The sequence below is a fragment of the Nylanderia fulva genome, unplaced genomic scaffold (genome assembly GCF_048542155.1).
Source record: "Nylanderia fulva isolate GAGA-0341 unplaced genomic scaffold, ASM4854215v1 Scaffold11, whole genome shotgun sequence".
NCBI classification, from domain to species: Eukaryota; Metazoa; Arthropoda; class Insecta; order Hymenoptera; family Formicidae; genus Nylanderia; species Nylanderia fulva.
The window spans coordinates 2,630,422-2,653,101 of record NW_028189302.1 but is presented as its reverse complement, the minus strand read 5'-3'; the positions used below and the strand labels follow the sequence as shown (position 1 = coordinate 2,653,101).

Below are 22,680 nucleotides of genomic sequence, written 5' to 3'. Positions count from 1 at the left end.
ATATTATAAAATTTCATCTTCCTTTCTCAACGAGGCGTGTGCTTATATAATAAATGTTAAACGGTATACGTGTAAATGATAAAGGTTATTTATATATTGGGTCGAAAACATATTCCAATGCAAGTTTTATTGTGAAAAATGCGAGCCACGCGGTGCTTGCGGTTATACAATTTAATAGACCGTAGAAGAAACGATTAATTCTCGAATGACACTGCGATAACTCCGACCCTGATTCTCGACCAGATATATTACCATCACAATGGCGCACGTTGAGTGGCACGAAAAGAAGGGTAGGCGGGACGACGGGATTGCGACGTCCGGCGTCCCGACGCCCCGAAATGCCACCACTTCCCTCTCATCCGCGACGCCCAGTCGATTACATCCCCCAAATACATTTGACTTAACTGTATCTGCTAACGGACTAAATGGACTTCGCTATTTTATATTTGTTCGTACGATCTCCAGAGAGAAGGAGAAATGTCAAATTCTCCTTACGATTTAATGAAGTAAAAAAAAAAAAAGAGAGATTGTGTTTATAGCAAGTGGATTTTTTAAAGCAAATTTATATAGGGTTCTTAAATCATTTAATAAGATTGGATCCCTTTAAACGTGGTATATAATATTTTAGTATTACATAGCGAAGAGAATGAGAGAATTGGAGAGAACAAGTGCAATTTTTTCATGACTTTTCCAAGATATTATAAATCTGTAAAGTATAATATAAGTATATAATATAATACGTTTACGGGTAAATTTAAAAACAAGCCAGAAATATATTAGTAGATTATAGTTTTTAGGAAAAGTAGGAGACGCAACATTTTCATACGCACAAAGGCGCCTTTCATTTTTAGGGAAATGTAGCTTCTCCCTCGCAACGATGATAATCAATTAATCGCGATCCCTCTTCTCGACGCTATCCACGATCTTATGACCCGGTAAGCTTAACACGGTAAATTTAGCGCGTTAGACACACTCGGTAAAAGCTACCGGGTTGCGACGTCTTCTATCCGTCATCCATATGGTCACGTGCCGTCTGCTTCGCGTGCGTATACACATTTAATAGCTGTCGGGACATTATGCTCTATCGCGGGGGCTTTTGTGTATAAAATAAGACATTCCCTTCTCTCGCGCGTCCGTGGCGGAAGAAGCAGGAGGAGGGACGGAACTCGTTCACAGGGAACGAGAGAGAGAGAGAGATGGCTCGGCAGATATTACGACGAGTAGCTCCAACCCCAGACTTCCGTCGTGATAAATTAACAGGAGCTTACGACGCTTCGTGCCTCTTTGTCAAAGAGCGAGACCGTCCCAGAGACGCTCAATCGGCACTGATGATAATCAGCCATTGTTTCTTATCTAGGTGATTTATATCGCGGACCTTCTTTAATATGTGTGAATTTGCGACAGTCTGTGTGCTACACCAAGTGCTTGATAATTAGTAATCTCATATTATTTCTCATTCTTTTTTCTCCCTCGTGGATTTGATCATCATATTTTGTTTTACATTTATTTATACGCGGAAAAAAGTGAGCCAACACTTTTTAGCTGTCTATATTAGTTATTTGAAATTTAATTGTCATGCCTAAATTTTAGATATAATAGTTAATATTTTTAGAATGATAACTAAATTTCAAGTTGCAATATAAGGACAACTAAAATTAGTTTTTTATAAATATCATTGTATATAAAAAGCAGTATAATTAAAATGTGTAAGTTCGTCACAAAAGATAGATGTATAAAGTTTAGAGAGGCGTTGCAGAATGAAAAGAATAAAAAGCGAGGAAAATAATTTGTAATTTACGTCACGTCGCTAAATGCAATTTGACAAAACGTATAAAAATATTTTCATTAGCGTTACATAATCGTTTAGCTGAGATGATTAGTTTCTGGATAATCTGACCGCGGGAACAATGTAAAGTAACGAGATTTCACCCGAGGGAAAACGAAAAACAGTATACCGAGAGCCCCGAGCAGCGAGTAACGTAAGTAAGCGGCTTCGCAACGTGTGCAACAAGCAATTATTTATTTAACGTAGGGTAAGACGTAGCCTTACGTATGCGCGCCGCGATACGAAATTTCAATAGACCACACGCGAGAATTCGCGGTAATATAACCTCATCAGAAAATGTAGCGGGGTGAGCCAGCCGCGCGCGAATAGATAATAATAAACGTGCGTTAATAATAAACGGGGGTTAGAGGAACGAGGGACCTGGCCTCGAACGTGTGTGTATCTGTGTGTGAGCGTATGTGCCCCTCTGTTAATGGGATTCTAATTCCAGCCGTTATCACCGACATCGAGTTTCTTACAGCAAGTGATTCGGTTTTACAGAGCTCTCGTAATCCCACAGAGCTCTGCAAAAATTCTCATTTACATACATAACAATGTCATTGATCGAATAAATATTTTGTATTACACGTGCAGGCAAAGTGGCACTTTGTGTGTGTGTTTTCTGTGCGAAAAGCGGCCGATTTCCCACGCCGCCAATACATTGCCCACGGCTTCAGCCGTGGACAATGACTTTGAACGCGACTATTCCCGCACCGTGTCGTCGCAAGATGGCGACGTGCGATCGGCCACCTCGCGCCACAGAAAACGTGCACAAAGCCACTTTGCCTGCACTTGTAATACAAAATATCGTGTGTATCAAGTGCGGATTGACAATTCGCACTCGTGACCAATTGCCAACTTTCCGCACTTGATACACAATATACTATTAACGCATTATTTGCTTCCATTGTGTCTGAAACGCGTTTCTTATTTATTTTATATAAAAATTATGCAAGCTAAATTCTTATTAATTTCATACCAGAAACGTCCAATTATTTCTTTCAATTCGTTAAATAATAAACGTGTTTCAGATACTGATTTTATTTTCTGTTATTAAAAAAGTGTATGCGCTGCACTTATATTATTTTCTATATGTTATGCATGACTTATTGAAAAACAACTTTTTTGCACGTCGCAGCTAAAAGGTTAAACGACTGCGCTGCTTCTGTAAGAGTGCCTTACCACCAGTAACCAACGATCAGTAGTGTACGGCCGAGTGTCGTGCAGAGTAGCAGTGGCAACGAGGGTAACGAGAGACGGGGGCGAACTAGCGCAACCCCGGAGGTCGGGCTATCATAATATAGATTAGCTCATATGGCTCCTCCCTTGTGTTAGCTCGGATCTGGCTCATAGCCTCGAGTGCTCCGGGATTCACTATTCATACACGCGACAATTAGATAGGCATTACTCCGTACACACAGTACTCCCTGGTGCGCGCGCGCGTGTATGTGTGTGTGTGTGTGTATAGGGTGGCACCATGAAGCTCCGAGTTGGCTGAAACCAAAGACCGGCGTAGGAGGGGGCAGTGGATAAGGGGCGCAAAGGGGGATGCGCGCGGCCTGAGTCAACCCCTAAGCCAGTGTAAACACGTTTTAATAGAGATTCGCTCGAGCGGTTATAATAGCTTCGCGGATGTAGCGCGGCCCGGCCGCCTCTCTTTCGTTTCCCCTCTCTTTTCCTCACCTCTACATCCCTACGAGTTCGGCTCCCCTTCGATTCGCGGCTTCTCGTCCTGGCCCTTTTCCGCAAGCGCCAACGTCTCCTCAGCCGTGGCGTTTCGTCGGTTTCCTCCGAGCTCTTCGATTATACACGCACTTTGCGTATCCTGAAACGGGACAAGCTCGTGTTATTTGGGAATTGATTGGGGATTCTATTTACGATATATTGCGAGCTGCTCGTATGATTTCAATTTTCTTGCCAATAGATTTTCCAATAAACTTACAAAGATTTTATATCAAAGTTTTTCGTATAAAAATAGTATAATTTTTTCCTCATAATAAAAAAATTCTTGCACGCGATAATAAACGAGACACCTATCTCATGACATTTCTAAAATATCAAATCGCGAAATTAATCCCTGAATTCGTATCGAGAGAAAAAAGATAATTACATACATCTATCTGTATATAATATATTAAAATTGAAATCTCATCTTAAAAGAACTTTTAACAACTTTTTTTAAGCAATATAAAACAAAGAACGAAAAAAAAGATTCCCTTTTCTCACGCGCGTCCGACTAAAAAATGTCTATACTACTATACTTTCTGGTTACGGCATATATGAGAAAATCTCGAAGATGAGTAGTTGGCGGAAGCTTTATCGACTTAAAAAAGTTTCCAGAGAATGCAGTAACATAAGCCATCAACGTGTAAAGGAGCCCAATAAGAGCCGCCGTTGCTGCCACTCATTTCGTCCCGAGACTGCTTGTCGCGTAAAAAAAAAAAAAAAAAAAAGGAAGAAAGACGACATCACAGTGCAATTATCTCGGGGAAAATGAGCTTTGCATATAGAGGCGATAGCCGTGAATGCGGGCGCACGATGCTACTCCGAAAAGAGGTCGGCCGCACCGGTAAAAGCTCGTATTTAGACATTTCGCCGAGACTAAAACGACTTGCCGGGAGTGTTCAAGCGGGTGTAATATACGCTCCACTTTTGAAAACAACTCGGAAGTAGTTAATCACGAAAGTTTAGCCGGGGCTGTAAAATTCTTAAGAAATTGGTCGACAGCGCTCTCGCCGGCAGCTCGAAAGTACCTTGGATGGGAGTTGCTCGTTGCTACCGGAATTTCAGCCTCGGCCACGTTCTGATTCGCGCGATTGCGCGTCTAGTTATATTATCTCAACGCTATTACTGATATTTGTATTTAAAAAAAAAAAAAAAAAAAACTTCTGTAAAATCAAGGGAAGACGGCAAATCCGCCGATGTATATGACTTTATAATTTTCTTACTGTTTGGAATAATATCGTTTACAAAAAAAATATTTACGTAGATATTTGAGAATCACCAGACAGAGAATTAAAAAAAAAATTAAGATTCTTCTCTCGACCGTACTGGCAAATATTATTTATTAAATCACAACGTTTCGACCCTTCTTTGAGTCCTTATCAAGTGATTTGTGAAAATAAAAATAAAATTATAATTTTAAGATGTCAAGAACGAACATAGTGTCGGTTTGACTAGTCTCTCATAACTCTCATAAATTATAATTTTATTTTTATTTTTACAAATCACTTGATAAGGACTCAAAGAAGGGTCGAAACGTTGTGATTTAATAAATAATATTTGCCAGTACGGTCGAGAGAAGAGTCTTAATTTAAAAAAAAAAAATATTTATAAAATCTTATAAGTCTAGTTATATTATCTCAACGCTATTACTGATATTTGTATTTAAAAAGAAACTGCTATATAAAATCAAGTAGACGGCAAATTGCTGATGTAAGTGAATTTATAATTTTCTTACTGCCTGGAATATTGTTTATAAAAAAATTTTATAAAATCTTATAAGTCTAGTTATATTATCTCAACGCTATTACTGATATTTGTATTTAAAAAGAAACTGCTATATAAAATCAAGGAGACGGCAAATTGCTGATGTAAGTGAATTTATAATTTTCTTACTGTCTGGAATAATATCGTTCATAAAAAAAATATTTATAAAATCTTATGAGTCTAGTTATATTATCTCAACGCTATTACTGATATTTGTATTAAATAAAAGAAACTTCTATCTATAAAATCAAGGAAAGAAGATTGCCAATGTATGTGACTTTATAATTTTCTTACTGTTTGAAATAACATAATATTGTTTATAAAAAAATATTTATAAAATCTTATAAAATTAGACAAAATCGGAAAATGCATTCCATCGCGAATATGTATGCATATTTGATCGTCCATCCATCAAGCACCTTAATCGCTTAGACAGAAATGTAATATCTTAACAGCGTTTATGCTGATTATTAACACTCATTAATGCACTTCACAGAGAAATTCCATCACATTAGTTTGATATAACATTTTCATTTGATTGCGTTTAATGTTTTGCCACCGTCAGTACAAACGTACGAAATATTCGCCATTAAAAACGATATGTGTACATTTCAGCGTATAACGGATATAAATTTAAATGGAATGAAGGAGTGAGACCCGCGTAAAAGTTATGCATATGAATTTTATACCACCACTAGATCGGTAACATTATGTTTGAGAGTTAAAAATATTCCGATAGATTTTGCGCGAAAATTCATGCATATGTTAATTATAATTAAAGCGTCGCCTTTTACACACGAAAAATTCGATATTGCAACAACGAGCGTATTATTAACAAGCAGCGTAATTTAAAAAGATATAGATATTCACGATATATAGTTATTCAAAAAATATTATTTCCAATCCTGCAGTATATTCTTTATACACGCGTGACTCCACTATATAATTATTTTATATATATAATTACGATAATTAAATAAATATATAATACTAATTATTTCTATAATTATACACGCGTATAAAGCAGACTGCTTAATCCTGTCTTTAGGCTTATACCGGTTCCTCAGGCGCAGAGTTTCGCCGTTTTCGCGAGTTTGTCGTTAACCGAAAGGAGAGGCGCATTAATGGCCGCGTGTGTATACGTATAGGAATGAACGACTCTTAACATAAGTGTCGCGATGTGTAAGCGGGCCCCATACGAGAGAGTTGCAGAGGGTGAGCGTCTCGGCGCGGAAGAAGGGAACACCGACGTGTGGGGTGGAAAGGGGAAGGAAGGCCTTCAAGTTGAATAATTCAAGCTCTCATTAGGGCGACAAAAGCACCCTGATGGATAGCTGCTCGACTCCGCTGGCTGTCGTGAGTCCTCCTCGCGCCTTCTATGTATCCTCTCGCATGCGCGCGAATCCGCCGAAACGCGTCCGCAGAAGGGTGCCCCAGAATTGCCCCTTGTCCATTCGATTGCAGATACTCCAGCTTACATTTTTTTTTTCAAAACAAAGGCAGGGTGTCCAGACTCGATGAAAAAAATTCTCCGACTTGTTCAGATTTTTCAAGACCAGAAATTAATTTTTTCCCTGACTATTATTTTTTCCAATATATATAATTGGCATATATCTTGTATATGATAAATCAATTAAATGTTAAATCATGAAAATAAAAATTGAAATCAATTATACAATCTGCATTATATTACAGTTGAAAGTACGAATGAAAACTCTTGCAGATGTATCGCAAATGTAGTCACACATGTAATATTTGTGGAGGGTTGAAGAATGATCTTTATAACGAATCAGCAGAAATAAAAAATGGATAGATTTACATATACGATATTTGAAAATTAATTTGTCCATTCGATTGCAGATACTCCAGCTTACATGTACATTTTTTTTTTCAAAAAAAAGGCAGGGTGTCCAGACTCGATGAAAAAAATTGCCCGACAAGACCAGAAATTAATTTTTTCCCTGACTATTATTTTTTCCAATATATATAATTTGCATATATCTTGTATATGATAAATCAATTAAATGTTAAATCATGAAAATAAAAATTTAAATCGATTATACAATCTGCATTATATTACAGTTGAAAGTACGAATGAAAACTCTTGCAGATGTATCGCAAATGTAGTCACACATGTAATATTTGTGGAGGATTGAAGAATGATCTTTATAACGAATCAGCAGAAATAAAAAATGGATAGATTTACATATACGATATTTGAAAATTAATTTGTCCATTCGATTGCAGATACTCCAGCTTACATGTACATTTTTTTTTCAAAAAAAAAGGCAGGGTGTCCAGACTCGATGAAAAAAATTGCCCGACAAGACCAGAAATTAATTTTTTCCCTGACTATTATTTTTTCCAATATATATAATTTGCATATATCTTGTATATGATAAATCAATTAAATGTTAAATCATGAAAATAAAAATTTAAATCGATTATACAATCTGCATTATATTACAGTTGAAAGTACGAATGAAAACTCTTGCAGATGTATCGCAAATGTAGTCACACATGTAATATTTGTGGAGGATTGAAGAATGATCTTCATAACGAATCAGCAGAAATAAAAAATGGATAGATTTACATATACGATATTTGAAAATTAATTTGTCCATTCGATTGCAGATACTCCAGCTTACATGTACATTTTTTTTTTTCAAAAAAAAGGCAGGGTGTCCAGACTCGATGAAAAAAATTGCCTCGACAAGACCAGAAATTAATTTTTTCCCTGACTATTATTTTTTCCAATATATATAATTTGCATATATCTTGTATATGATAAATCAATTAAATGTTAAATCATGAAAATAAAAATTGAAATCAATTATACAATCTGCATTATATTACAGTTGAAAGTACGAATGAAAACTCTTGCAGATGTATCGCAAATGTAGTCACACATGTAATATTTGTGAAGGGTTAAAGAATGATCTTCATAACAAATCAGCAGAAATAAAAAATGGATAGATTTACATATACGATATTTGAAAATTAATTTGACGAATATTTCTATCGGCATCTCTACAAAAACTTAAGATATCAAATATAACGAGTTTTGAAAACATGAAACGTGCGACGAGAATAATAATCTCCCGATTCTATTTCGGATTCTTAATAGAGGCCACAATTAAAAGGACGGTGGGATGGCGCGGGTTTGTACCCTGTACAAATGCGGGTAGTTTCTCCGCGAAAAAGTCCCTCCTTCTCGTTTCTCCTTTCTCTCTTTTCGCTTCGTTTTCTTCCACCCTCTCGCACCCCTCCTTGGTCTTCTTCGCCACCACCGACGCCGGTTCTCGCGGCGCCCTGTTTTATTTCGAATGTTCTTTCATTTCTTAAAAGGTTCTCTCGCTGATAATTAGCACAATGCGCGGCCGCATTAATTATTACCCGTGCTAATTACCCGAGGATAAATCGCTCGGCAAGGGGTGGCCAGCGAAACGAGAGGGAGAGAGAGAAAGAGAGAGAGGACAGGTCGGAGCAGTGGTGGAGATCCGGGAAGGGTGCACGAGAGACTGGAGGCGGGGGAGGCCCATTACCGTTATTGCTGCAACAAACCGTCCAACAACAGCGATAAATACGAGAGAGAGGCTGGCGTTACAAATGTCTCTCTGAGTTATGATTATTTAGCGCGCTCGCGCGCGCGTTCGCGCTCATTCGTTCGTTGGTTCGTCTATTGCGGTTTCCGCGACGGTTGCTTCCGCAGGTTTGTATACGCGACATATTTCGGAAGGGTTGGGCTCGATATTTATCCGCGAGAAATGATGGTATCGTTAATATTAGTAGTTTAAATCGAACGATTCTCTCTCGTTTCGTGTGCGTGGCCATTTGTCTTGGAATCGAATCATTGAAACTATTTTTTTTTTGTACCTTTTAAATGTGGAATTAACATTTCAGATGTGATATAATATTGTTTTAAACTGATATGTATGCGATAGATTTTTGAGAATTTTTATCTTCTTCGTTGACTTGAAATGTAAAAAGACTTATCGAAGCATGACATAATATGCTTAAAAGAAACAATTTTATATTTATATTATTTGATTGGATAAAATTATACATGCCGTGTTTGTTGTGAATTATATTGATTGTGTACACATTCGATAATTAATAAAGTTAATAAACTTTTGCGAAGCTCTTGCTCGTAATCGTCGCACATATTAGATATTTTTCTGACAATAATACTGTCGCAACATTATTATTGCTCCGAAATAATGGCCGTTTCTTTTGAAATAGTTTATCATATAAATGCGCTATGTTACACAAGATTTCATTAAGGCTTTATTTTTCTTTTTCATTTCCATCGGTTTTTTTGACATTCTCGCAAAACTGTACTTATTACAAGAAATGAAAAGCGTCGATTATTTGATGCCATCAATATTGGCTCGTTTATGTATATTTGAATAGCTAATTAATTGAAATAACTTGTTTATTTATATACGTATTATAATGTAACATGTAATGATAAATGGAATAATGCCATATACATTGAATTCGGAAAATTGTTGTATGGCGAAATTGCAATATGTAACCGAAATAAATTGCTGATAATATCATCAGCTTGTGAAACGATTATGAAACACAAATCGCTTGCAAAGCAATTCAAAAGGTATTATTTTACGCTATCATAGATTTTAATAAGTTTTGCATAATAGTACACAAATTATTAACATATCCTGTTTATCGAATTTATATTTCAACAAGAATATCTATATATATTTCGAGTCTTTATTCCAATCATAAATTATCAAATAGATTTTCCGAGTTTCTCCGAATTTATGGTGTTAATAAAATTTACGTAAGTTTAAAGTAACGAGAACGTTCTTTTTACGTTTTCTATACAATAATTAATAAAAGCATTTAGTTATTCTGAAAGATAAATAAATCATTAGTAAATCAAACATTAATAAAGAAATTGTAATAATAAATATACTTTATGTTTAAATTTAAATTAATTCAAGAGATAATAATAATATTAATATATTGTATTGATAATAATATTAATAATATTCTGTTGATTAAATTGATTAAAATTTTTTATTCAATAATTAACGCGAAAGTATAATTGTCATATGAGTAGTTTTCGTTGCCGACAAATGTTATTTTATCGATCTGACAAAGTAGCTCGTAATTCCAACAATAGTTAGCGTTATTTTCTGTGTGCATTTAATGCAATTTAATTTTTATTTTGAAGCAAAATTTTATTTTTATAGAATTTTTTAAATTTAAATTAATTTCTAGGGCAAAAATTATATAAAAATTATTTAAAAACCGTTTTGTTATCAAAATAAGATACTGCATTTCTATAGGAAATGGATTGCTGTGCCATCTCAAGGGATACTCTGTAAACTGGACACCCTGTACATCGACGCAAACACATATATTAAAAGTTCTTATATATATAAATTGCAAATATACAAATTAAGATTTGTGCAAAATCTGATGCACGTATGAAGAGAAATAATTATTAATATCCAATTAAAAAATATGTTTAAAATCTTAATTTAATTAATTAATATATTAAATGTATAATAAAGACAAAACATTAATGAATTATTCTCACAATTCTATTTTATCTTAACTTTTATAGATACACACACACTATATGTATATTATACATATATTTATTAATTTTTATATATACTATAAGTACATATTTTTATACTATATTTATGCTTTTGATACTGTTCTATACTATTTCTACAAGTTGATAAAAAGTTTCTTAACATATAAATTTGAAATTATAACTCACAAAATCAGTTGAATTTTATATATATACATGCATATAGAATCTGCGTTTTTCCGTTCAGCTTATATCGGGCTTTGCTTTAAAAGGTCATTTTGCATAATCGGAAATTAATCAGCAATATTTGAATTAATATCTCATTGGTATTCCGCCGGCTTTATCACATCGTAAACAAATGATCGCAAGAACACGAGTATCGAAATTGCGAGAGAGATCGAATGAATGATGATGTCGGCAGGGTCATCGCGGGTTCAGGGGTCACCGTTGATTGATAAGAACCGCTTTCAGTGACGTTCACGATTATTCACTGCGAACGGACGGGATCACCCGGATCCCGTTCTGCGACAGTAGTCGCTTTCGGTCTCACGACAGTTTGCCTCGTGGATCCATCACGTGTATTATGTACCTCGTTCTTGTGCGTGACATTTCGTCGAACGGTTCCGTGTTCACGTGTCACGAATTTACTCGACGATTTCTGACCGGAAACTATGTATACTTTAACAGAATATTACCCACTTTAAGCTTGCACACGTCAGTAGACATCGACGTGCCTAACGACTATTTCATCATTTAATCTTTAAATGTCAATGTTTTCAATTCGTCGTGTCAACCTTTTAACTTTCTCGAATTGTTTTGCAATTTTGTTAGCGCTCTTTACGTCCGTTAACAAACAAACAAGCTTTTTCATCAAACAGTGATCAAGTGTCTCAAAAACAAGATCTCTAGGATTGAACTTGTAAATCCCACTTAAAAGTAAGGAAATTCTTTTCCTGACGATAGTTAATCTACAAGAAAAGATAGTAAAAGCGGTGTCTAAAATATTTAAATCAAATGCACAGTTGTACGCAGACGGAAATTGAAATACATTTAAGGGGATTTTTCCTCGCGAGGAAAGATCGAAGAAAGATTTTGACGCGAGGAGAGTGTCAAGAATCCGGAGCACACTCGGTATAGCATTCATCAGTCCGGATCGGGCAAATTGGCCGGCTTCCGCAGTGAGTGACTCTTTTCTCAGTTCTGTCTGCGCGTCTCGCTCTTTACAGTGACGTATTATCACCGAGCTGTTACGATGCATACATTACACGTGCTGCGCACACGAGCGCCCACATGTGACTTGATATTTCACGGCGGAGTTCGCATCAGTATATATCGGGAAAGTCTCTTCTTCGATTCCAATATCGACGAGTAGGGGAAAACGAGCAAAGGAGTAGCTAGTCCTGCTAGTAGTCCCCGATGGTAGAGAAACAGGCCCACGGTGGTAGGGGCGAAGAGAGGAAGAGAGTTCCCGAGAGTTCGCGATAACGCAGGCCTGCGCCGTCTAATTATTCTTGTTTACCCGCAGAGGAACGAGGGAAGGAGAGCTGACAGGACGAGGCGAGGCGAGGTTCGCGACACTACGGCGGTCGCAGTGCGAAACGACAGCAGGAGCGAGGAAAGGATGGCCGAACGTCTTCTTCAGGGCACGCCAGTCAGGATGCTCGCCGTCTGCATGGTCTACCTTTTCACGCTCCTCGGTGAGTTATCCGCTGCTTGTTGTGGTCCCCCTGTTTTTCCCTTTGCTCGTTCGCTCCCACCCTGTTCGTATCCCCCCAACCCCCGACCCTTCGTGGTCCCCCTTTCACGGAGTTGACCGAAAGTCATTCATTGAAAAATGCATCATACGAGCCGGCCGGAACAAGACGGCCCCCATTGAATACGCGCCATTACCAGTAAATCTTGTGGTACAATTTTCGATATTTTTTTGCTTTCTTGGTGAATAGGATAAATGATGTGTCAAATAATTTGTTCGCTTTAAATGTGTGAAAATTGTGTGCCACGTGCGTGCAACGTCAATTATCTATATCTATACCTATTTTTGCTGAAAGCATATCAGTGCATATATTAGCGATGACCTCCTCTCGTCGCATTAAGAAAGCAGTGAAGACCAACTGCGGACTCAAATATTATAGCGCTAATGTGAACAAATTCTAAATCAATCATAATCTCGAGTTCGATAATTTTTTCTACATTATTTTAATATGCAAAATAACTTTTTTCCGAAACCATATGTCGAAAATTAAAATGTCTGCGACGAAAAGATATATTTTACATTTCCTATTTCTCCTTCTTATTTTTTGTTGATATATATATTAAAAAGAGACTTATACAATTTTTTTTACAGGTTCGTACTGTCAGATGGCACCAGGTAAGAGAAAATCATATTTAAAAAAAAAAATATACAAAATTACAAAAATTCACACGAATTATTTGAAACAACCTGTCGATTTCATAATTGAGACATTAAAAAAAAATCATTAGCAATGCCTATTCTTGTCTGTCGTGTAACATGGACTGCTTGTGAATTAACGGTATTCGGTATGCTGGGGTACACGCATATACGCACACATGGGTACTATACACAAACACACACACACGTACACGTGTATCCGGCATGGCGTGCGTTCTCTCTCGAGCGCCGATTCTGGTCGTCTAGTGCGCCTGTCAGTCGACGCGCGACGCGACTCGCGGTCAGTCACGTTGTCGAGCGTTTGATTCACAAATATACAACTACCTCGCTACTATCAGCCACCGCGTGACTCACACGACAGTCTGCGCGATGAAGAGTATATGGGGATTGTGCGTGATATTTGCAGCCGTAGCCGGTGCCACCAGAGGCTGGGAAGCAGGAAGCGGCCACAAATACAGATTAACGAACACCCTGATCTTCAGGGAGGCCGGGTCACCGAAATCCGGAGGTGATGTAGGCTTTCAGTTGACCAGCGAGCTGGATGTCACCGCTGTCTGGCAAGATTCTAATGATCCTAATAGCTTTTTGCTTAAATTCAAGGTATGTTTTCGTTTTTAATCTGAATATTTCAAATTTTAATGAAAGAATTTGATGACGTGAACATTCGTTGTTAATTTTTTATGAATCGTAATCTTCTAAATATGTTGCTGATTCATTGTATTTTATGTCAAACTTGCTTTATTGCACACTCGACGTATTAATAAAAATTCTTTTCGCAATTTGATAAATTATTATTTCTGTTGGAAAATTATTTTAATACAGATTATAAGAGTTATAATTATAAATAATGAGATTATAATTATAAATAATTATGATAGCATAAGCAGTTTGTATTATGTTTTAATATGCAAATTGCACAAATTTATTTTTATCATTTTTAAACACTTACTCGATTAGTTAGGTAACTCGGAAAATTTAGATAATAATAGTGATATAGATATACACATATATAAAAAAATATATCAAATATCAAATATCTGCGTATTATTTAAATTATCAAAGTTATCTAAGTTAAGTTATCTAAGTTATCTAAAAGTAATAGAAATGAATGCATGCTGTGCATATTAAAACTTGAAACATTAATACAAACAGCTTATGTTATCGTACAATTATTTATATATATATATATATATTTATTTATTTATTCCTACTCATGAATTATATTCAAAATATAAATGCGTTAGATTTGCCATATTTGGGTTTCTAAATTTTACATAAATCATGAAACGTTATTTGAGATCGTATATCTGCTTCACACGTGTCTCCCATATTTCTATTCTACTTATTGTTCCTCAGAATGAATAGATTGTAAGTTTGCAGTGTATGACAAAAAGAAATCTTTAAAAGTTTTTACATATCAAGGGTAGAAGATCTATTTTCAACTGAGAATATTGTTGCAGTGAAAAACGCATTAAGCCTTTTCATAGTCAAAAAGATTATGTCAGAGACTTACTGGATATTGATAACCCTGTATCTGAAAGTGATAAAATATTTCTCGAACAACATTTGTAAAGAATGCCTTGAAAATCAAACTCATTACTAAATCAATTATTTATTATAACTTGTTGGCTTTAGTATCAATCTTAGAAAAGAATAAAAAATAAAAAATATATAAATTAAATTAATTATTTTCAAGACATTTATCGAGGAAAGACTCAAATGAATTATTGGTTGGAAAAAATTTTAAAAATATAATGATTACGTCAAATTAATAAAATATATTTTGATTCACACAAGTGATATTGAAATAATGAAAATAATTGTGTATTAAAGAGAGTTAATAAAATAAGATATATCAATTTTGTTTACAGGAAAGACTCACAAAAGTTTTAAATCGAGTAGACATTTCGATAAATAAAATAAAATAAATACTTTCCGGATATCTTAGTTACGATTTTTTCGCTCCTTTAAACTTTGAGATATGATAAATCTAATGTTACCTAAATATATATTTTACATAATATATACATATTTACGTAAATATATATTATTTCAGCTATTATCGCCGCAGTTATGGATCAAATCGCGCCGAGCTCCGGAGCCGGAGGGCTTCGTGGAGCACTCGTCCAAGATAGAGCGGGTCGCCGAAAAGCCCTTCTTCGTCCTATGGCGATACGGCGACGTCGAGGCGATTTACGTGGACTCAGCCGAGAACGCGTCTTCTGCGAATTTAAAACGCGGCCTGGCGAGTCTCTTTCAGTATCGAACCCTCGACGACGAGGTGCGTCAACGTGACGCTTCCGGCGTCTGCGACGTCGTCTACGTCTCCACCGGAGAGAACCTCATCGAGAAACGAAAGACTGCTTGCACGTACGACACATTACCGCCGCCGAGGCGACACCCGAACCCGGTGTTCGCCGTCAAGCTCGAAAGTTATCGCAATACCAAGTACGCGCTTACGCAATCGCTGCTGCCGGAACGCGTGACGGACTACGAGGGACATAAGATGACCTTGGCGGCCAAGATAGATGTCGGCACGAACGTCGTGTCGGAAAGAACGTTGGAACAGATGTCGGGGATCCTGGACGTGAACGTCGTCCAAGCGGATTCCGCGAGGCACGCGGTGATGGTCCTCGAGCCTGGATACAAAGAGACCAGTCTCGAGCTACAACCGGAGCCCGTCACGTGTCCTGACACCGGATGTCCTACGGTAACCTTTTTTTTAAATATATATACTTATGTAATATTATCGGGCGATAAGATAGGGAGAAAGAGAGGAGATTATTTTGGTATTTTGATGACACAAGAATATTGTCTAAGAATATTTCGAATGTTGAGGGAAAAACAATGGTAAACACGAAACATCGCTACAATGATTTACTTTTGAGAATTGTTCATGAAAATTTAACATTGCAATCGTATGCAATTTTGCGTTGAAAATTATTACAATTTAAATCAATTATAAGTGTGAGTAATGAATAATGGTTTGAATCACGCATAAATTTTACTCCAATATATTGATCTAAAAAATATCAACCTAATATACTTTTTATTTACTTAATATAAATTTTTTATCAATAATAAAAAGAAATTAGTTGGACTAAATAATGTGGGATAAATAGATGAATAGAGAAAGAAACTATATTTTCAAAATTATAAATTGAGAATTTAAAATAGTTTCTGAAAAATATTATATTTGCTCAAAGTTTTTAATAAAATAATAAATCAAATTATAAAAATTATTTCTATCTCTTTTAAAACTAATTCATTTATTTTCATTAAAATTTTTATTTCTTATTTTTGAGAGATAACTGAATCATTTCGAAATTTTTTACTAAAAGTATTCCATTAAATTATTTTACATTCAATGTTTAATAGATTCAAGTTAGTGATACTACGTTAAGAAATATAAAATAAAAAATTTATTTAAAATGCTTGTTTCAAATTTTCTTCGTGTTATTATGAAAAATTTATCTGTTAACTGTATTTGAATCTATAAATTAGAATTATGCATATAACAATGTGAAAAAATGCTATTAATCAAACTGAACGTGATTAAAATATCAAATATACGAACAATTTTATTTATCTCAAGTTTTGAAAATTCAAGTTCATTCATTAGAGTTTTTTCATTTTATCATGCTTAAATATATATCTTATTGCAGATCGAACAAACGATCGAGGAAAATCGCGAGGCGCTTCTCCCTTCTGCGCTAGGTACAGCGAAATCAGCATCGGCCTTCCTCAAGCTTCTTCCTCTAATCAAGAACGCCTTACCAGAGGACCTACACAAGATCCTAAAGACGCCGCGCTATCGTCGAATGAAGATGCAACTCCTAGACGTATTCGGCTCCGCGTCTACGTTGCCCGCTCATCAAGCTGCCATGAAGATCCTGCGGCAGGACGAGCACGGCGACGAGACCGAGAGGTACCTGTGGGCCCTGTCTCTCTCGCCGACACCGAGTGTCGACATCGCCAAGGAGATTCTCCGACGCTCCGAGGAGACGATGCAGAACGACAAGGTAGCCGAGACCTACGCGCTCGCTGCTGGCGCGATGGCGCGACATTCTGGCTCGCCTGCGCTGATAAAGAACGCGAGGATCAGCTTGGAACTGGGTCTGGAGACTTGCAGCGACGAGGAGTGCAAGCTCAAATTTTTGCGGGCTCTGCGAAACCTGAAGAGCCCAGTGGCGATTCCCACGTTGTTGTCGCACGCGTTCAGCGACAACAAAGCCATCAGCGTCGCAGCTTGGCGAGCCCTGGCGGCTCTTCCTCGCGAGGATGTAACCGAACAGCTGAAGGCTGCGGCTCACCGAGCCTTCTACCAGATCGGAGGACCGCGAAGGGACAGCAGCGCGCGAACGATCGCGTTGGACATCATCCTGGAGAACGAGCCTTCCGAACAAGTCCTGCGTGACTTCGTCAACTATCTGAGCGGCAACGACCCGGCCTACGAGGTCCGCAAGTATCTCGGTCAACGATTGGAACAAATCGCCGAGAAGAACGAGCGAGTCGCAGGATACCTCGAGAACATATACGCGGCCGGCGATACGAGATTTAATAATTATCACGCGCGAGCGCAGAGAGGTCTCACCACGGCCTTTACGAGAAATTTCTTGCGCTCGCCCGAGAGCAACGGTTCCTTAGTAACCATTCAGGAGGTGAAGTCCGGTCTGCTCAAGCGCGGCATCGTAGACGTCGTGCTGGAGACCAACGAACAACAGCAGGCGATGTTCTCGCTAGGATTATTCGCGACTGGTCTCGGCAGCTTCATGTCTAGCCAGGAGAGTGAAGCGGAAGCTGCCGACGATGAGGTGGCTACTGCCGGGATGGAGATAGACCTTCTCGGAGTCGGCGTGCGACCATTTATCTTCTTTTCCGGTCAGGGCGAGCTGATGGGCCACGTCTGGTCCGGCACGGCGTCCGAGAGGACCCCTGCCTTCCAAGCTCTCGCTTCGTTGTACAATTACAACGAGTACGTGCCATTAGGATCCGGCTTCGTCGCCGAGATCGACGTTCAGGGCGCCGTAAGCTTCGACCTGGCCGGGCAGATTCAGCTGAGTCTCTGGTCGAGGAACGCGCAGTCCCTGGTGGAAATGGACGCCGGCGTGATGGTCCACGGAGGCACCAGGGTGCACTCGAGCTTCGTGCAGAGCAAGGCGGAGTTCTCGATGACTATGGAGCCTAAACTCGAATTGTCTACCGACGTGGATTTTTCCGGGCCGGTCTCGCTGTGCATGAGGCTCAGCCAGCCGATCACGACGGTGAAGCAGCAGGTGTACAAGATCGAGAGAATACCCGGCAGTCGGCACAGACTGAGGAAAACGCGTCGGATGAAGATTCACTCGCCCGGCAGGTCTTACAAGCTCAATCAAAAGAACAACGAGATGTGCGCGAAATTCGCGCTCAGTTAACGTCAGCAACGCAGCCCGAAGATTATTGCTCAGTAACTTTTTTTTATACTAAGTGATCGCGATATCAAACTGTTTCTTTTTACCGTTGTGAACCTCGATAGTGTTAAGGATTGAATTTAAGTACGATAATATAGCAGCGTATATACATGTATGAAATCGATGGATAGATTGCGGATCGATAGATAACGTTACACTTGAACCTCGATATAATGCTCGAATTGAAGTTATTCAAATTATATTAATGTGAAGCGTTATTATGAAGAAATGATATTTATAACAAGATCTCGCTTTTTGTAATGTCGCAATTTTTAACCATAATTTATTTTTTGTATCCGTTATTCCTATTCAATTTTAATTTGATCAACATTATATACAATAAAGATATTTATTATATTTAGGTATTCTCTTCTCTTCGAGCTCCATTATATCGAGATTCGACTGTATTTATATTTTATACATTTGTACATTCATTTCTACAAACGTAAGCGTTTCGCTGTTAATAAAAAAAGCATGAAAAAAGTGTCTCTCGGCATAACGTCCAACATAATATCTATCAGCGACAACCGCATTCCGAGACGACCATGTCCTCGTAGCCATACTCATAGGTCAAAGTACCGCTTGCGTCCAGATAGAGGAGACTCGTGGGTGCCAACCTGGTCGGTACGCAGCAGGGTCTGCCGACAAATTTGTTACCACCGAGGTCTTCGCTGGCTTGAAGAGCACCGTGTATCAACGTCTGCACTATCGCGTGCTTGGTCGGACTGAGATGATCGCCGAACGGGAAGGAACATTTCCCGGAGCACTGATAAGCCTCGTATCCTGGTGGGGCGACCACCCACTCGTCGTAGGCGATCAAGGCGAAGTCCACGTACATCGGACGTCGACGGCAGCCGTTGCGACGTCGTCTACGCGGCGTCTCCGCGTCCCAGCGATCCTGATCCTCCGGCTGATCCTCCGCGGATCGACGACGGCGCTGGATCTTGCTGTAATTCAACAGGAGGATCGGACTGTCGCCGTAAGGACGATAGGTCAACCTTCCGTGAACCCGGAGTCGGACGATCTCGCCGGTGTTCCTGCCTGCGACGGCGGAAGTGACGTCGAAGGCGCGCCAGGCGTCGTCCTTCCTCGAGCTTAGGATCTCCTCGCTTCCGTTTCTCCTTGACGGATCGTTCAACGATCGCACCCGGATTATCGCGCCGGCTATCCCGAGTAATTCCGCAGCTTCCAGCGTCTCGTCGAGGTCGACCGTCGGAATCGCGAATTCTAGGATCCTACCGCCGTCGCGGAGCGGACCGGAAGTGTGCACCGGCTGAATCGCGCGGACCACATCGGCGTCCGGACGTCGATGGTATAATTGCAGCATGTATCTAGACAAGGTGCTTCGATGTTTCCGACGAGTGGATAGCTTCGTGTCGATTCTATTCAAAGGAGGACGATGCGAGGTAGTCCAGGACGATGACGAAGACAAGGATGACGGGATCGATAGATCAAAGTGGATCAAAGCTTTCGCGCGCATACTCCAACAGCTGATCGATCCGGTCTTCCATAAACAGCAGACGGAAAATGTACCCGCGATTAACAACAACCAATAATGCCCGGTGGTGAATCGCATGATAAACCCTCGATGTATTTAGAAGGCGGAATGGCGATAGATCTTACGAGGGAAACTCCAATAAGATATAATAAATAGAATATGTTGCTGCTTCAACAAAATTTTTTTTAAGGTTTCTTTTAATTTTTTTATATCATTAAACCTGGATAAAATCCACAGGAATCGTAAAGATATGAAGATGCAATTATTTCACAGATATTTCACTTCACGAGACTTTTTAAAATAAACCAGAAGTTGCACGTGTACATTTCTTTTTTCAATCAATGTTTCTCATTTGTTAATTAGTTTTTCCTAGAAGAGGAACGATTGAATGATTAACCGATGCCGTCTCGTTTCGAACTGCGGATGTCGAATCCTTCGGAGACGGTTAGCCCGGTTGAAGGACCGCTCTCTCCAAATAGCTACCAATGAAGGCGTTCGAAATTACCGCCTGGCATTCCCTTATCAACTGCAGACCACCACTCGACCGAGCGACCCTGCATATTTACCCTGCCTGGTATTCTACACTATGCGTCAATAACACACTAGAATTGATATTTTTCGATAAGAACTTATTTTGTTTCTCAAAGAATCTTTTTGCATCAGGTTGGCAGAGATGTTTAACTAGAGATTTTTTACCTCGGAAAAGGCTACAATTATAATTAATTACGTTATATTAATTTCAATTAGACGTTTTAATGTGTATCATTGTTATTTCCCACATCACACTAAATATATTATGCTAGTTTATAAAACTGTAATAAATTATTAAATATTGATAATGATAGAAAAAGATTTTAATACACATAATTTATGATAATTTAACACTCTGAAAAATTTAAATAAAAATTTTATATTGTTGAGTGCATATATGTTACAAGCTTTTTGCCCTGCCAACAATGAATATTGACGTAAGATTTGCTATAATATATTTTCTATGCGCTTGCAAACACACAACATAATCCTAAGAATGAAAATATATACGAATATATTTTCATTCTTATACTAAAATAACATAACTCTTATAATATTCCATCACGTACGTACAATAAATTAAAGAAAATTATATTTACAGCTCTCCCTTCATAAAAAATCTACAACTTAAATAGATTCTTTCATAAATCCCAATTTGTGCTGTCGTGCAATTCTTCAACGTATTAGAAGGAGGATAAAATATCGAACGAGGCTAGAGGTATAAGGCTCAAGGGTAAGCTATATACCTTTCTCGCATTGGAAAGAGGGTAAGATATCGAACGAGGATAGGGGTGAGTTACACCCTATGGTAATGCAGAGCGACGCACATCCCCCACGTTCTCGCCAGTCGGCGTCTCTCGCGTACGCAACACACATCGTCGTCGTCGTCGACGAGGAAAAACGAGGGTAACGCGCGTGCGCAGGTCGCGCGCGGGGGCGATTATCGCTCCTTCGGGGTGGTTGCCGTCGCGGTGACGAAGAAGGGTGGCCGTCGCAGCGCCCGGCATCGATTCGCGCCGTCCTCGTCGCCGCGCGGTATGCGCGAGGTGACGTCATGGCGCCGCGTTTACGCCAGCAGTGAGGGTCCGCATCGCGTAACGTACGTTGAGAAGCTCGAGCGTACGCGGGCGAACGAGGAAAATCTTTGTCTCGCGTAGAAAAAGGCAGTGTCATGCCGTGGCCCTGACCCTAAAGCTGCCCCTAAGCCTGGTCAGTCAGAGCCGACCAGCCCCCGGGGGTGCGCGCCATCCGGTCTCTCCTCTTTTCACTCTGCTCTTCTCTCGGCCGTTCTCCGCCGATTCGTTCCTGAAATCGCGGCCCACGGACTCGTCCTCGACGACTGGTACCACGTGACTTACCCTCGCGGATCGCCACGACGGAGGAAACGCTCATCCCCCTACTTATTTATTCTTTCACGCCAGTGAGTACACGTTACATATTCTAATTTAGAATTTAGCGGAGCACGATGAAAGATGCGAGGAACGCGTGCCGGTATCGCTCTTTTCTCTCATATATTTGACAAATTATTATTTGTATATTTTCATACAACGCTCGTCGCTATCATTTTATCGTGATTATTACGCGAGTGTCGTATACAACGCACACCTGAATGTACAATGTATATATCTGAATCTGGGCGATTTGTATGAGGAGATCCATACGTGTCTGCATGCATATATGCGTGTACAATGTACAAGTCGTTTCAGTTTAACGCGCGTCGCGATAACGAGCTCATAAATATCCGGGAACAAGGTCCGATGACATAGGGGATAATAGGACTCGGACTTCGGGCCCAGATACAAGTCCGATGTCGAAGTACGAACGCTCACTTCGTTCCGTATCTTCCTCGGGTCGCGAGCCCAGCGCGCGCTCGTTTAATACTCTCACCGATCGTTAGCAAAGTCGTCC

At 39.0% G+C, this 22,680-nt stretch overlaps 3 protein-coding genes across 4 annotated transcripts in view; 1 reads left to right on the top strand and 2 right to left on the bottom strand.

Moving 5' to 3' along the window:
• The window catches only part of LOC146724949 (uncharacterized), a 124,047-nt gene that overhangs the window by 65,392 nt on the left and 35,975 nt on the right, over positions 1–22,680 (bottom strand). The window lies entirely within an intron of this gene.
• Mtp (microsomal triacylglycerol transfer protein) lies at positions 11,364–20,564 on the top strand. Of its 2 annotated transcripts, none has more exons than XM_029318610.2 (6): positions 11,364–11,819; positions 12,409–12,580; positions 13,228–13,251; positions 13,700–13,893; positions 15,350–16,003; positions 16,959–20,564. In XM_029318610.2, exons 2-6 carry the CDS (start codon positions 12,505–12,507, stop codon positions 18,705–18,707), a joined length of 2,697 nt encoding a protein of 898 aa, XP_029174443.1. In that variant the 5' UTR covers positions 11,364–11,819; positions 12,409–12,504; the 3' UTR covers positions 18,708–20,564. The 2 variants fall into 2 exon arrangements, with proteins under 2 accessions (XP_029174443.1, XP_029174444.1); XM_029318611.2 differs by lacking the exon at positions 11,364–11,819 and adding an exon at positions 11,928–12,061.
• LOC114943051 (uncharacterized) lies at positions 19,261–20,334 on the bottom strand. Its single transcript, XM_029318616.2, has one exon. It carries the CDS (start codon positions 20,317–20,319, stop codon positions 19,261–19,263), a length of 1,059 nt encoding a protein of 352 aa, XP_029174449.1. The 5' UTR covers positions 20,320–20,334.